At 32.8% G+C, this 17,681-nt stretch overlaps 1 protein-coding gene and 1 pseudogene across 2 annotated transcripts; both read right to left on the bottom strand.

Moving 5' to 3' along the window:
- Positions 1-7,726: 7,726 nt before the first annotated feature.
- On the bottom strand, positions 7,727-9,411 carry LOC146904419 (phenolic glucoside malonyltransferase 1 pseudogene; annotated as a pseudogene). Its single transcript, XR_015018135.1, has one exon. The product of XR_015018135.1 is annotated as a phenolic glucoside malonyltransferase 1 pseudogene (transcript).
- Positions 9,412-10,911: 1,500 nt separating this feature from the next.
- On the bottom strand, positions 10,912-12,673 carry LOC146904418 (phenolic glucoside malonyltransferase 1-like). Its single transcript, XM_085724539.1, has one exon. The coding sequence runs from the start codon at positions 12,501-12,503 to the stop codon at positions 11,067-11,069; it is 1,437 nt and encodes a 478-aa protein (XP_085580665.1). The 5' UTR covers positions 12,504-12,673; the 3' UTR covers positions 10,912-11,066.
- Positions 12,674-17,681: the final 5,008 nt, after the last annotated feature.

Below are 17,681 nucleotides of genomic sequence, written 5' to 3'. Positions count from 1 at the left end.
TCAACTTTGTCAGCCCAAGATGTTTTAGGTAATTCTGCAAGGACAGTTGTTGGGTTTGTTGAAGATTCTTTTGTTGGATTCCATCCATTTGGTTCTATTGATTCAATTGGAATTTTTGACTCCTTTGGAGCTGAGTATTTTACATAGTAGTTGAATTTTCCAGAATCTTGACCTAATAGATCCCAGTTTTCACTTTTTTTAGATTCTGAAACTGTTGATGTTTCTTTTTTACATAGTTTTTCAAGGTTTTGAATTGTTAATATCATCTCCCCCTCTTCAGAAAGAAGAGTTTCTAGACGATTTTTTGCAGAGGCAATCTGCTCCTGCTTTTGCCTAAGAGAATTCTGTAATGTCTTTATAGCTGCTTCCATTCTCTTGTCAATGCATCTGCAAAGCAATTCTTTTCAGATTTTATATATTCAATATATGGGTGAAATGGCTGGAGTTTCATCTGCCATCTTACAAGTCTTCCATATTTATAATTGACACGAAGGTCATATTTCCAAAATCCGGTTACATATTTGGAATCTGTTCTTAATAAAAATCTGGTTGGAATTAATTCCATTTACCATTTTGTTAAAACTTTAACACAACTTAATGTTTCTAATTCATGAATTGGATACCTCGTTTCAGTATCTGTAAATGATCCTGAAACATATTTACAAAGTAAAAGATCTTCATCTTTTATCTTATTTTTAATATTTTCATAAGAATAATCAATCTTAGTATCTTTTGATACTAATTTTTCTGATGAATCAGATAGTTTGTCCAATTTCTCTTTTGAGCTACTAGACTTAGCGTACTGGGTTGCTCCAGTATCTTTCATTCCTTATTGATGGGTTACATCATCAACATAGTTTCCCGAATCATCAAGATTCAGTATCGCTTTACCATTAGGTAGAGCTCTCATACAACCTGCCCAGGTTGTTTTATCAGCATCAATCTCAACAATTAAAAAATCATTTTCTGTTGGATTGTATAAGCTGGGTAAAACTTTAATTTTTCTTTTAATAGTTTTTACAGTTAGAGTATCTTGTTCAGTCCATGACCATGGAACCTTTTCAGATATCTTTTTCTGTAAAATCTTTCTTTCAGTTGCCAAATTTTTGAAAAATCCTTCATTGGCAATATAATTCAAACATCCTAAAAATCTTTGAATTTGTTTTCGATCTTTCAATTCATCAGGGAAAGCTTGAATCTTTTCCTGAACATGTGGAGATAAATCGAGAGTGCCATTTTCTTTAAAAATAAGGCCTAAATACTCGATTTCTTTTTTAGCTAATTGTGATTTCTTTTTTGAAATAACAATTCCCTTTTCTGAAATTCTGTTTAAAACAATTTCTACATCTTTAAGATGTTGTTCTTTAGTTCCTTTTGTAAAAACTAAAATGTCATCAATATATGCCAAACATATATGTTCTAATCCTCTAAGAGCATTATCCATAAATCTTTGGTATATAGATGGTGCTTGTTTTAGTCCAAATGGAAGGACATTCCATTGGTAATGACCTTGTGGACATGAAAAAGCTGTTAAAGGCTTAGTTCCTTCTGAAAGTCTGATTTGATAGTATCCTGATTTTGCATCAAAGGATGAAAACCAATCACATCCTTTTATTTTCTGCAAAATATAATCCTTCCGTGGTAATTTATAAGAATCTCCGATTGTAGCATCATTGAGTTTCTTATAATTTATCACCATTCTAGCTTTTCCTCTTTTTATTTCATTGTGATTTGTCACATAAAAAGCGGGTGCCGAATGTGGACTTGCAGATGGAGTAATTAACTTCTTTTCTTGAAGTTCCTTTATATCTTTTTGAAATTCTAATTTATCTTGAACTGAATAAGGCATTTTATATTTTACATTAATCTCCTTATTGGGATCTCGTAATTTAATGGTAACAAGTTCATGATTTGTATTTTTCAGATTATCCAAAGGATCTTCTGAACATACAGTATCAAGTTTTTGTTCTATTTCTTCAAGATTTAAAAAGAATTTTCCTTCCTCCCAAATACTCTTTAGGTTTATAAGATTTTCAGGAATTAATTGAATAATCTCATTTCTAGTTATAATTTTTGTAGTTATAACTCTTGTCTTTTCTTTGGGGTTTGCTAAATTTTTCCAAAGTAAAGAAATAGTTTTGACATTTTGCACAAACGGTGCATATAACTTTAAAAAGTTATTTCCAATGATTAAATCTAATCCTGAATCATGGAGATAAATTGTTGGTATGAAGAATTCATGACCTTCAATAGTAATTGAGATGTCTCTCAAAACAAACCATATTTGATGTCTTGTTTTGTCTGCAACAATTATTTCTTTGGGTTTTTCTAACTCTTTCCAATCTCTTGATATGCTTCGTTTTCCAAAACATAATGTTGCGCCTGTATCTAAATAGGCTAAAATTTCCTTCTTTCGAAGTTTTATTTTGATAAAGGTAGCACTAGGATTTCCTTTACTCAAAATCTTTGTTTTGCTCATCTTCGGAATCTGTACAAAGTTCATAGAAACTTTGTTGCTCCCAATCAGAATCTGAATCTGATTCCACTGGTTCATAACCTATTCTATAGATCATGTTTAGAACTTGTTTCTTATCTTTAGAAACTTTCTTTGGACATTCATTAGCGTAATGTCCTGTTTCATGGCATAGCCAACATGTGCATGATTTTTTACCTTTAGGACAGGTTTTGTTTTTCCTAGGGTACTCCCTTTTTCTTCTATAGAATCTTTTCTTCCTATGTTTCTTTTTATCATAGGAAAAACTTTTAAATTTCTTTCTTCTAGGATATTTTCTTTTTCTCCTAGTTTTCTCACAACCATATGCTCCAATTTTCCCTTGGATTCTATCGCAGCACAATCCTATTTGTGCATCTCGTTTTGATTGTTTCTTTAGGCACTGTTCTTACATCCAATTTCTAAGGATAGAAATTCTAGCTCCTAAAGTATTTTTAACCTTTCCTGAGGAAACTGCATTATTAAATTCGGTTTGAATTATTTGGGACATTGCCATAGGTAATTTTTGGTAAAATAATTCAACAACCTTTTGACTTTCTCTGGTTTCTTTATTTAAGTCATAATATAATTGTGAAAATTCACAAATATAATTTTCTATGTAACAAGGATTACATATGGATAAATTCATTATTCTCCATAATTTTTCAGTATTAAAGGTGATATTTGAATCTACCGTATCTTGCCATCCTTTGAATTCATTTAGAAGCCATTCAAAGACTTTATTAATCATTCCCATACTGTTTTCTGCAGTTTGTTCTTCTTCAGGTTTTTCAGCCAGAAATTTATATGCATTACCTTCTGTTCTACACAAAAGATAATTAAAAATTTGATTTGGTTTTAGACCTATTAAATCACTATCTAACTGTATTTGGATAGTATTTTTATTATACCAGTTTCTTATGGCTTGAACAAGATTGTCGACACAATCAATATTTAAAATTCCACTTTCATCATTTACACTATGTTTAGGAATATAATTCATAGGAATTTTTTGGTATTTAGCTTGAGAAAATTCTCTACGGAATTCTGTATTCCAATTATAAGAGGGTCCTCTTTTTGTTCCCAAGCTTTCTCCCATTTCTAATTGTTCTATTTTAACGAAATTTCCATCGTCTTTTGATTCATCATCAGAACTAAAGTCGTAGACAAAATCTTCTAGATCTTTAGGTTCAGGTTCTTCCTTAATGGAATCTTTTTCACTTATGTCTAAAGTAGCCATAAGTTGATCTAATTTTTCGAGTTGATACTCTATATTTTCTTCTATACTCATTTCTTATAGTTAAAAAATAGAGTTTTTTCAATTTCTTCAATCTTTTCCTTATTCTTCCCCCCTTCTTGAAGAGAAAGATGTTGTTTACAACAATTTTTTATCAGATAATTAATCATGTCAGTTATATTGTTTAATTGAGGGTTAAAAGAATGATATATATGAGGATATTTATGATTCTCATTTTTGTTATAACATGGAAAATCTCTTTCCATATTTACCCAAGTTTCATGGGGTCTTTCTAATCCTTGCTCATAATCTTTTGTGAATAAACTACTTTGTTTAAAGATTTGAGGTAAGGTTTCAAGAAAAGAAATTTGTCTTTCAAATCTCTCATTCAATTTCTTGGTTTCGTCAAGCAAAGCCTTGACTCTGGTTGTGAGTGTATTGTTTTCTTCACTCATCTAGCTAATTCTTTAAGTTTATCCCTTAAATCTTGAGCTAATCCTTTATATTCATTATATAAAAAATGATCTTCATTTTCATGGCTTTCATATAAATATTTATCTAAAAAATATTCATCCGTTTTATCACACCATCTAATTTGTGCTTTTACTAGGGTAATATCTTGATAATTTGGACATAAAATAAAGGGTTGCAGGATAAGCTTTCCTGTTGGTCCTTTAATAAATTCCATATTTTATTTAAACTTTTAAAGCCGGTTTTTGAACAAACTGATTTAAAAGATTTGACTTTATTGGAAAAGTCATTTGGGGTGACTGCACCGTAGAATTTCCTTTATTTTAAATATGAAGATGTGGAAAATCTAGTGTTTGAACCACAACTCTTGTATAGGAGTATTTGCGGTGCGGTTTGGATTTGTTTTGAGATGAAATATCATCCGATCTAAAATAAAAATCACATGTGGTTCGGTTCGATTTGGATGACTATTCTAAAAATATTCAAACCGATCCGATCCAAATATCTGCAATTTAATTTGGATTAGTTTTTTGATATCCAAAATGCAAAATATTTTTTTGTTTATCTTTTTTGCAAAATATTTGAACTGATCCGATCCAAATATTTATTTTTGAGTAAATAGGCAATTACCCCCCTGAAATTGTAAGTTTCGTCAATTACCCCCCTATTTAATATTAATACTACTCAAACACAGTAAAAAAATAAGTTTGGTGCAACATATATTAAAAAATTAAAATTACAGTATGAAAATTATCCTGCGATTTAAATAGTGTCATTTATGTGTCGAAAAATAAAAAGGTATAAATTGTAACTCCTACCTCAAATTTCAAATGGGTGAAACTCATTAATTTCTTGCGATTTGATTAACCCATTAGATAACTTCCTTATACAAATAGCTTTAGTCGAGTCTCATGATTTCTTATTGGTGTCGTCGTAAGGTTCTCTTTGAACTTCTAAAAACATTCTTCACACTTCATAAGGTGTCGTCGTAAGGTTCTCTTTGAACTCCTAAAACATTCTTCACACTTCATAATGCACACGAAGAATTGATCTATTATAACGAAACAAGTCAAAAGCAATGCAAAATTAAAGAATCATTGATTTCTTTGATTGTTACCTTAGACAATAAGTATTGAAATATAATCCCATCCGAACTTTATCCTCTTGTTGTATTTTACTCGCGATTGCAATACCAAAATTACTTTTAATAACTTGTTTTAGAAATTCTCTGAATTTGAGCGATGTCAAAACTAAACACGGTCTTTGTGGTTTGATACAATTTATTTTTAATAAATTATACTTACTGTTGTATGAGGATATGATACATCCTCTTTATCATTCTCGCGTGTAATTTGCCAAGCAAGATTAAATTATGTAGGCTACAATGCTTTGGGTAGTAGGACTAGCGTTTGCCTCTAAATACCAAATGTAGATTTTTCAGAACACACAATCAATCAAAAATTATTTATGCATGTTTATCCTTTTGTTTTACTAATTTAATTTAAACCTATGCATTTTTTAGTTCAATAGCTCACAAAAACACCAACTATGGTACTTAACATTCTTTTGAGTAGTTAAGAAACTCATTGATGACGGAGCATCATATGTTATTATACTACGTTTTAGTTATTTTCTTCGCATTTGAAGACAAATAAGAGGTCATTTAGAGGAGTTATCCATGGTTTGTGAAATAATTTGTATTGTTTTAATTTGATTCATTGTAATTCACTTTTATCCTAAATCATGCAACTTCATAGGTGTTTTAAGTCTTTTTAGTGAGAAAACATGTAAATTGGCAAAACAAGACATCACATGAAAGATCAAGGATATGATGAATGAAGAACATTGATTCTTAGGAAGTTTTTAAGACAATAAAGTTGGGGAAAATTCATCTCAAGTTTCAAGGAATTTTAAGACGGAAGAATGCTAGAAAAAGTGACGAAAACTGCAAAATTCACACTGTGGCTACTGCTCTGTGCGCCCCTGCGCATGAGACATCTTTGGTGGCTTCCTCGTGTGCCTCTGTGTGTCATCATGTGCGCATCTGCGCACAAGTACGCGAAAATTGTAGTTTTAGCTTATTTTCGAAGATGGATCAGAGGAAATTCACACTGTGGCTACCGCCCCATGCGCATGAGACATCTCTGGTGGCTTCCTCGTGTGTGTCATCATGTGCGCATCTGCGCACAAGTACGGGAAAATTGTAGTTTTAGCTTATTTTCGAAGCTGGATCAGAGTAAAAAATCCAGTTCTCGTCTTGTAATCCCTAAATAATGATGCACTATAAATAGAGACTCTTATACACACTTTTATTCATTTAGAAAGTCAGCGGTACAAGGCATGGGTCATGCATCACAACATAAAAGATGATGTTTTTCTCCTCCTCTTGTCGTCTCTAAGGTATGTTTTTCTATTGTTTTGTAATGATTTTGGTTACCATGTGTAACTAAACCTCTCTTGATTAGGGTTCCACGATAAAGTTTTTTTTTAGTTTATGATTCAAGTGTCTTATTTAATTTGTATATATTCTACTCTTAATGTTTTTCAACTATTCGTTGACCTGATCTCTACGTTAAGGTATATGATTAACTACTATGTCGGTGCCCAAACATCAACAATAGTAAATTTCTTATTTTAAATTAACCTCTTTTAAATTAAATATAACTATGATTGGTAGATCTATGATTCATCTTTAGGGGAACATAGCAAGTATAACCTTTGTTACAGTACAAATCCTCGAACTTCCCATCGTTAAATCACGAGGTCCTGTCATACTCTCTTAAATAAAGGCAGGTCATAATCTAATAACAAACCAATTTAATTCCAACAAAGAACATAGAGTGGATTCAAGGAAACCCTAATCTTCGTTAATCATCTAAATCAAACAACCTAATCTCGCATTGTACGACAATTAAAATACTTGCAACCTGTTAATCCTGATTTTACCTTAATAAGTTTCGTTATTTGTTAAGTTGAACGACAATTCCTACGGAGTCGATAACTTACTATTTTATTACTTGTTACGGTTTGGTACATTTGTCAATTCGTCCATCACTCATAACAGGTCATAGTTTCCTCCTCGACATAATTGCTTGAAGAAAAGAGAATTACAATTGAAATATATCAATGCACTTGAGAGATTCTCTAAATTTTATTTTTTGAAATGACAAAAAAGATAATATATCAAAAACTAACAATCTAAGCACAATTACAAAGTTATCAATTAAAAAAAACAGTAAATTATCTTACAAATATTTTACTTGGACTTAATCCAAGACCAAACAATAAATTTTACCATATTCAAAGGCGTACGAGTTAAGCAATTAAGAAACACCATGTAACTCTAATGTTTCCAAATCGGCTAAATGCATGCTAACCAAATTACTTGAGTTAAGCAATTCTCTGTTTATAGTGCAATCAACCTACTTATGCCGGTAGAAAATAATGAGTTAACTTTTTCTCAAAAATTCAACACACAAATTCCTCAACCGCCAATGAATAATAGGTATCTACATCACATTAGTAAATTAAACAAAGAAAATACCAATTCTATTGTCTCCAAGGGATTCATAAAACAACAAGCGCATTGCCATATTTCCTCTATTTGCTATCCCTAAAACAAGTTACAAACTATAAATTAGTTCTCCTTCATTCAAAATACAAATTTTATTCGGGCATGTTAATCATTTGTTCCTATCCATATGAAGATATTAATCAACATTGCACTTCCTCTCTACTGTCAATTAAGCAAAGTCCTTCAAAAAAGAAAGTGCTAAAGAGGTCCATTACACACTTATTAAGAACAAGACCAACTTCAACCCCACCATTTTCATCTTTGCTCTCTGCCAAACCAATGATTAAACCTCTATCTACCGACACCATCTCCACCTTTTTTGGCCTTCCCCAACCAAAATCAGTCTCATAAACACCAAATTTGTTAGACCCCCCCACTCCAAAAATACCAAATCCCTCATTTATCAAAGAATTATATTTGCCAAACCCATCATTAATAGATCCTTGAAAAACACCATTATCATTTATAATCTTTATTTTCTCATGAATACACTTAGCAACTAAATAAACACCGTCTTCTTCTATAAAGTCCGATGGTTTTGTATCAATAAAATGCCCCCAAACACAATTTCCAAAATAGTTATTTGGTATTGGTGGTTCTAACCTTGATCTGCAATCTATGGGGAAAGCAAAACAAAACTTCTCTTTCTCCTTAGCAGCTCCATGAATCGCTTTTGCGTAACAAACGAGTGAATAAGCACAAGTGAGAACAAAGGTTGATAAAGATTGTGGCTTTGAATTTGATTCATTTTTATCAACAACTTCCCATTTTGATAATACCATTTGCTTTATCTTGTTCAAATCTTCAAGCGTGAGTTTGAACGTGGCACGAACTGAGTCTTCGAGTTTTGGTTCAAAGTGTAAAATATTTAAGCTATGTTCGTTTCCTTTTTCCTTTGGGAACATCCTGGATAAGATCTCAGTGCAACTATTTGTGAATGTAACACCAAGTTCATTTGGGTCTTTGATGATTTCCCTGTTGAATAGAGGTTCTAACTCAGGTAACAAAGTTGGTGATTCTTCATTGGTTTCAATTGCTTTGTTGCATAAATAAGCCCAAGCTTTGATGAACATGGTTGAAGATTTTCCATCAAGAATAGCATGGTGTGTACTAGTTCCAATGGAAAAACCACTTTTTTGAAAAAGGGTTATCTGAATTGAAATAATAGAAGCAAAAGAATCTGCGGATTCCAAATGCGGTATAAAAGAACGAGACAAAGAAGCTTCATGTGGTGAGTTTTCAATGACTTGATCGAAATCAACGTTGGACTCTGCAATGAGCAAGGAAACACCATCATTTGGGGTATGTTGGATTATTGGTTGTTGAGATTCGGAAGGCCAAATGATCTTACCAGCTAAAGGGAGAAAGTGTTCGAGGGTTAAAGAGAGTGAAGATTTGAGAATTGGAACAAGCTTTTGGAAGAAGAAAGAAGGGTGTGATTGGGAACTTGGGAGGGTGTAGAAGAAAACACGTTCTACTGGATACACCTTTAGCCATAGGATGTCGAAGAAAGTGAGAGGGATTGTTGTGGTTTGCGTTGATGATTGAGGAGCAACATTGATGTGTTCATGGATCTTGATATTCTTGTTGTTGAAAGCCATATGAGATAAAGGAAGTGTTGTTTGAATAAAATTTCTTAGCTTTGAATGATTAGAAGAAATCTTTTATTGTATAGAAAGATGAGAGAGACATGTGTGGTGAGAAATATCAAGAGTTCAAAATGATAAGACAGAAAAAATGGAGTACTGTCATAAATAATGTCATGATTAAAACAATAAAACTATTTAACCTTAGATTGTTAAATGGAAATTATATTCGGTAATGGCAAGATATTAAAAAACTGATGAAAAAAACTAGGTACACTTGCTATATACTTATATATATATTTTTTTTTTTTTTTTTTTTTTTTTTTACCAATACATGTTGGCTCAGTTGGTAAGGAGCGGGCCACTTCCTTGCAGAAGGTTGTGTGTTCGACTCCCTCTGCCGATGTGAGGACATTATTGGTGGGTGATCTGTAAGAACCTCTATAAGCGCTCTTTGTGAAGAAATTCCTCTGAGCCCTGAGGCCTGCCCTGACCCTGGTGGTTACCGGAGCCGAACCCACCTAAACTTTCGTAAACCAAAAAAAATATGTTTTTTTTTTTTATGAATCTTAATTATTTATGATTTGTTTTTTAAATTTATGATTTCTCTAAGTTTGATATAGTCATGAAATGTGTATTTTTAGTTATGATTCATACCAAAAGTATATAGAGTATGCATATAAATTTTTTACCAAAATGTATTCAATTAAAAATAAAAAACTGAGTAAGGAAAACTCTATGATTGCAAGGGAACAAAAAGCTCACGTGGAAAATATGAGGCTTTAGCATGTTAGAATTGAGCTCACATTATGAGTACCATATTGTAAGAAAGGTTGGTTTCTGAAATAGCCATGTTATATGTGGGCACCATATTTAATTATTGTAATTAATATACATAAAGTTTGGTATTATAAATAATTTATACGGGTATAAAGCTATAAATGTAAAGGTATAGGGTAAAATATTCTTACTAGAGTCCTTCTAATTATATTCGCATGTAATCTTTGATTAGAAGTTTCAACCCCATGAACATATTTCATCACAAAATAGATCTTTGTTTTTGTAGCAATTATTTCAACAGTTGGACTATGTTGGATTTTCGAATATGGCGAATCAAGCAACAACTTTTCAACGATGGCATCAATTAGTTAAATTTCCAAAGCATTCAATTCCAATGGTTCTAAGTAACAACCTTCAACCGGAACCTTTTCCCTTTCTATACATTTGTTTTCTACAATAGTGGAAACACCACAACACAATGATAGACTCAATTCCCTTTTTAAAAAAAAATGATAGAGTCAATTCAAAAACAAAGCAAACATATTTTAAAAAATTTGGGACTTTTAAGCAACGAATAGTTTTAAGAAGTTCGAATCATGATCTTGATGTCATGTTAACAAAATAGAGAATCAGACAAAAAGAAAATAACAAAGTGAGACTCTTAAGCGACGAATAGTTTTAAGAAGTTCGAATCATGATCTTGATGTCATGTTAACAAAATAGAGAATCAAAGAAAAAGAAAATAACAAAGGAGGCAACATAGATTTAAATATTTAAATAATATCAAAAGCATAACTTATTAAAATTAGGTTTACAAGTGAATATATAATCAAATCTAAAAGGGCTCAATTAACTTAAACCCTAAAAAGATCCAACCACATGAGCCCGACCTCTTATTATCTAACACATTGCACTTGCTTCCAACAATCAATTAAAGCATAGTCCTTCGAGAAACAAATTGCTAAAGAGATCCATTACGTGTTTATTAAGAACAAGACCAACTTCAACACCACCATTCCCATCTTTGCTCTCTGCCAAACCAATGGTTAAACCTCTATCCACCGATACTATCTCGACTTTTTTTGGCCTTCCCCAACCAAAATCATTCTCATAAACACCAAATCTATTAGATCCCGCCACTCCAAAAACTCCAAATCCGTCATTTATCAAAGAATTATACTTATCATACCCATCATTAATAGCCCCTTCAAGAACACCGTTCTCATTTATCATCTTTATTTTCTCGTAAATACACTTAGCAACTAAGAAAACACCATCTTCTTTTATGAAATCCAATGGTTGTGTATCGATGAAGTTCCCCCAAACACAGTTTCCAACAAAGTTACTTGGTATTGGTGGTTCTAACCTTGCTCTGCAATCTACGGTGAAAGCAAAAGAAAACTTCTCTTTCTCCATATCAGCTCGGTGAATGGCTTTTGCATAACAAACGAGTGAATAAGCACAAGTGAGAACAAAACATGATAAAGTTTGTGGCTTTGAATATGATTGATTTGTATCAAAAATATCCCATTTTGATAACACCATTTGCTTTATCTCGTTCAAATCTTCACGCGTGAGATTGAATGTGGCACGAACGGAGTCTTCAAGCTTTGGTTCAAAGTGTAAAATATTTAAGCTACGTTCGTTTCCTTTTTCGTTTGGGTACATCATAGATATAATCTCGGTCCAGCTATTTGTGAATGTAACACCGAGCTCATTTGGGTCTTTGATGACTTCCCTATCAAATAAAGGTTCTAAATCGGGTAACAAAGTTGGTGATTCTTCTTTGGTTTCAATTGTTTTGTTGCATAGATAAGCCCAAGCTTTGATGAACATGGTTGATGATTTTCCATCAAGACCGGCATGGTGTGTGCTTATTCCAATGGAAAAACCACTTTTTGGAAAAAGGGTTATCTGAATTGAAATAATAGAAGCAAATGAATCTGTTGATTCCAAATGTGGTAGAAAAGAACGAGACAAAGAAGCTTCATGAGGTGAGTTTTCAATGACATGATTGAAATTTGCATCAGACTCTGCAATGAGCAAGGAAACACCATCATTTGTTGTGTACTGGATTTTTGGTTGTTGAGATTCTGATGGCCAAACAATCTTACCAGCTAAAGGGAGAAAGTGTTGGAGGGTTAAAGAGAGTGAAGATTTGAGAATTGGAACCAATTTTTGAAAGAAGAAAGAAGGGTGTGATTGTGAATTTGGGAGGGTGTAGAAGAAGATTCGTTCTATAGGATGGAACTTTATCCAAAATATGTCGAAGAAAGTGAAAGGAATTGTTGTAGTTTGGGTTGATGATGAAGGAACAACTTTGAAGTGTTCATGGATTTTGATATTGTTCTTGTTAAATGCCATATGAAACAGAAGAAGTGTTGGTTGAATAAATTTCTTGGCTCGGAAAGATTAGAAGGAAGCTTATTGTATGGGCAAGCTGAGAGAAACATGTGTGGTGAGAAAATAAAAATAGAAAGAGTACATTATCATAATTAATGTCGTGAATAAACCAATAAAATTGTTTTTGTAAAAAAAGAAAAAACAATTATTTCATATTACAACGGCAATGAGAAATCGTTGTCTGTACGTCATTATCATAATTAATGTCGTGAATAAACCAATAAAATTGTTGTTCATATTCATTACATAATTTGTTGCACACATACAACAGTCCACCACACATAGATTTTTCTGTAGAATCCTTCTCTTTACCCAAACAGTTTCGCTCATTCCCAAAGTAAAAATCGAAAATGCCCCTACGCAACTTAACTTGCGCTAGTTGGCCGGTGAAGAACAAACGTTTTTCCAACTTTGGTCAGCTTTTCAACATTCAATGTACACATTTTTTACCACTTCACACGTTTTTTTTTTTTACCACATTTATGTTAGATATAACCTAGGTTCACATTTCTACCTATAAATACCCCTCCATACTTACCTAATTCCTCACACCATATCACTTTCTCCCCCTCCTCACTCTCTCCCTCTATTTCTCTTCTTTCTTTTCTTTTTTTCAATATTCTCTTTTGGGGTAAAAGGTGATCAAACTTCGTCGGGGTAAAATAGTGAGTAGCCGACTTGGGGAAGTGATCGACCCTTGGGATAATTTTAAACCTGTTTTTTTAACCGCAGAAACTTTTTACCGTGGGTAAAAAGAACTTCTTGTGGTAAAAAAAACAGATTTAAATTTAACCCAAGGGTTGATGATGTATTTTCCCCAAGAAGGCTGCTCACTATTTTACCCCATGAAGATTGTTCACTTTTTACCCCAAAAAGGAGAAAATAAGTAGATTTAGTGAATAACTTCAACATTATTGTATGACAATTGTTGTAATGTGAGAATCATTAATAAAATAAGATATTGTTATATTTACTTTTATTTATATTTAGTCCATTTACTTTTATTTATATTTAGTCCATTTGCTTTTATTTTTATTAATTTAGTCCATTTACTTTTATTTATATTTAGTCCATTTGCTTTTATCAATAATTTAGAATAATGTTAACAAAATAATTTCGGAATAATGTTAATAAAATAATTTAGAATAAAGTTAAGAAAATAATTTAGAGTAATGTAAACAAAATAATTTAGAATAAAGTTAATAAATTAATTTAGATTAATGTGCACAAACTAATTTACAATAATGTTAAGAAAATATTTCAGAATAATGTTAATAAAATAATTTAGTATAAATTTAAGAAAATAATTTAGATTAATGTAAACAAAACAATTTAGAATAATAAATTAATTTAGAATATAGGCCTTAAATGTAACAAAAAAATACCAAGGCATAATTGAAAATTATTTAGTGCATAGGTTTTATATGCACTAAATTCAGTCAAAAACAGTAAAAAAAACGTGTAAAACACAATAAAATCATGGTTGAATAACCGACCAAAGTCCAAAAAACGTGTTCTTGAGTTGTGACCATCGGCCTAACTAGCGTGAGTTAACTCACGCTAGTGTAAATCCTGGGCGTGAGTTAACTTGCGTAAGTTATAACATCCAACTTATAAAATTACGGCCAACTTATAACTAGCGTGACTTAAGTCACGTAGCGTGACTAAAGTCACGTTCATCTTATAACTGGCGTAGGTTAACTCACGCTACGTGAGTTAACATGCGTAGGGGCAGTATGGACTTTTACTTTGGGAGTGAGCAAAATCATTTGGGTAAAGAGCAGGACTCTTTTCTGTACGTCATTTTCTTTGTGAACGCTCCATTTGTTTTTGGTTGGACGCATAGATAGTTATGTCCAATTGTTTTGGTTTGTCTGTCCGTACACTTTTTTTTTAATGAAAGATGTTTTTTTTTATCAGCAAATTTTATTAAAAACTAGATCCTGCTCAAGATGAACAAAGATCGGTGAAACAGAGAATACAAACAAAATGTGCCGTATATAGGTAGAACACCTGAAAAATAAACATCATAAAAAACCTACACACAAAACACCCAGTCAAACCCTACCTGACAACACCCACCAAAATAAACATCACCACCTAAAAAAACAGGCCCCTTCACGAAACCACCACTAAAAAACAAAATCCATTACCACACATCGCCACAACTCAACCCAAAACAACCCCAAACATAACAGCCGCATCCCATAAGCTTCCACCAGCTCACAACCTCCGGACCACCGAAAGAACAACATAAAAGCCCAAAACCCAACTTGAGCCAAATAACTGACTCCCGATCTCGAATCAAAAGCGATCGGCCCACCAGACTTCAAGACCCAACCAGACGGGCACTCTTTATCCCCGGTCCACCAGAGAATGTCAGCCAAACAAGAATGCAGCTAGATGCCAACTCCTGATCTCGAAGCAAAAGTAACCGGCCCACCAGAATCCAACACACAAAAAGTAAGACTGCGGTGGTGCAAACATCAATAAAAAAAAGGAACAAATGCTCAGCTCGAAGGACACGCTGTTATACCCTGATTTTGGACCTAAAAATACTTGTTCAATTCTTCTTTTCTTGCATTTGAAGTCATTTGAACTGTCTCTGATCAATTACATCTTTCTCTGCACCTTATTTCAATATTACTTGCAAAATTCATGAAAAAGGGTATTTTAGTCATTTCCTATGTTAAAATTTCTTTCGGTCTTTGAAAATTGGTTTGAGTCCTTTCAAATAGTTTGGGTAAGTCTTTGTTCCCATTCTATGCCAAAATCCATTTCAAAAATTGCATTTGAAGTCATTTTGAGTCAGTTTAGCCCCTAGGGGGCATTTTAGTCTTTTTCATGTGTTGATGCTCTGTTTAATCTTTTAAAATTGTCTCTGAGTCTGTTAGTTGGCTTGTATAAGCTCTTGCTTTAATTTCTTGTTAAAAATCCATTTTAGAATTGCATCTGAGTCATTTTGAGTCGTTTTAGTCCACAGGGGCATTTTGGTCATTTCACACGAAATTTCGGCAGAGAGAGGTTACTTTAAAGTACCTCATTTAAGTAGTTTGTTCATTTTAGTCCGTTTTGTCATTTTTAATCGTTTCACTTTACGTTATTTTTCATTTTACCAATTTTAATTCAATTTTATTTTTAATTTTTTTCATTTTAGTCCTAAGAAACCTAAAAATTGCACTTTAGTCCTTTAATTCCTAATATTTGCATATTGGTCCTTTTTGTTACTTTTCTTTTTTTTTTTAGCTCTTTAATTTTTAATAATTGCAGGATAGTCCCTATTTCGCATCAGGTTTGTTCTTTGTCCTTGTTATCAATTTTTGCAGGTCAGTCCATTAATGTCCAGAAATTGCACAAAGGTCCTCAGGTCCAAAATTCAGCAAGGGCCGAATTAGTTACAAGTCCAGACACATGTCAACAAGCCATTGGCCACCAAGTCCACATGGCAGCCTATAAAAGGAGCCAATTCACCAGTCAAAAAGGGAGGATGAATCAGAATTCGCCAACTCATCAAAAGTTGCAGAAACAGAATCACATTTTCTCTCTCTAAACGGTTACGATCAAAACACAAACAATTCTCCAGAAAATTCATCCCCAATCTCAAACCCTAGAATTCCAGCATCACAAATTCAGCACAATTGCAACAAATTTATTGCAATTCTCAGAGATTCGAGTTCGAATATTCATCATCGAATTGAGGGAACTGTAATTCAAGCACAAATCCGAAGAAATTGTGCGATCACAGTTCGGAGAAGTGAGAAGAAGAGGATTGAAGCAAAATCACATCAGCGAAGGAGAAGAAGAAGATAACTGATTTATTTTCAGTTCAAGAACTTACCAGAAGCCTTCGCAAGGATCTATTTGTTCGAATCTCCAAGCAAATTCAAGTAAACACGTAAAACCTTCTCATATCTTGGTTATATTCATCATCGAAGGTTCGTATTGAAAAATGAACGGTGAATCCAAATGAAAAGCTTGAAAAGATTTGAACAAGTTGAAAACCGAAACCCTAAAACACAAAATCATGAAGATTCACCGTTTATTTTTTAACTCAGAGTTCAAATTCATCATTAGCATAGAAAACGAATCAGATTAGGGTTCGGTTCCAAGAAAGCTTCAAAAATCCGAAACGTTTCGAATTTGTGAAGGTTTAAAATCAAATCCGTTCGAATCAGTGTAGATCGAAACGTTTCGAACATCTTTCTTCAAAAAATATCAAGATCAGAACGATTCGAACATCTTTCTTCAGAAAACAACAAGATCGAATCGTTTCGAACATTTTTCTTCAAGAAATATCAAAATCGAAGTGTTTCGAACATTTTTCTTCAAGAAATATCAAAATCGAAACGTTTTAGACATCTTTCTTCAAAAAATGACAAGTTCGAAACGGTTTGAACAACATCCTTCAGAAAATAACAAGATCGAAATGTTTTGTGTCCAATCTATGTTGGTTTGTGGATTAATTCATAGTTTACAACTCGAAAGCCATGAAGGAACGAGCGAAAAACATGAAATAATGAAGATGAGAGAAGGCGGAGAGGATGAGAGAAGACGAGAACCTTAGAGAGAGAAAATTAGGGTTAGAATGAAGTGGACCGGTCCCCCTATCTTTATATAAGTAACTGAACCGGTCTGGTTCAGTCTTGGTTCACTGGTTTTGCGTGTACACCGTTTGATCTAGGGTTTCAGGATCCTGGATCAATCCAACGTCCCTGATACACTTGGATGATCCAGGATCCATGGTCCTTTGGGCTTGGGCTTAAGTTGTTAGCTCCCTGCGTTTTTGCTAATTTTTGTGCTATTTTCATACTGTTTGTTTTATATTCACACCCCCTGCCTTGCTTTAAATTCTTGCAAAAATTCCATAGAAATTCCTAAATATTTCTTGATGCATTTGTGATGTTTGTGTAGTAGTTTTGCATGAGAAAATTGATAAAAATGTGTGTAATGGTTTCTTGCTTATGTGATGTATTTGTGTCAAATTTGTGAAGAGTTTTTGTACATTTTTTGAGCCTAGAGATCCTTGAAAAATTCTATAAAAATTCATACATGTTCCTTTACTCTTTTGTGGTCCTTTTGTGATAGTTGTTGTGTTGGAAAATTAGTAAGAAAATAATGTGGTGTTTTAGGGTTTTAATT

Source organism: Medicago sativa, chromosome 7, assembly GCF_051527215.1.
Source record: "Medicago sativa cultivar Bolivia chromosome 7, Bolivia_mono, whole genome shotgun sequence".
Taxonomy (NCBI): Eukaryota; Viridiplantae; Streptophyta; class Magnoliopsida; order Fabales; family Fabaceae; genus Medicago; species Medicago sativa.
This window is presented reverse-complemented; position numbering and strand designations above follow the sequence as displayed.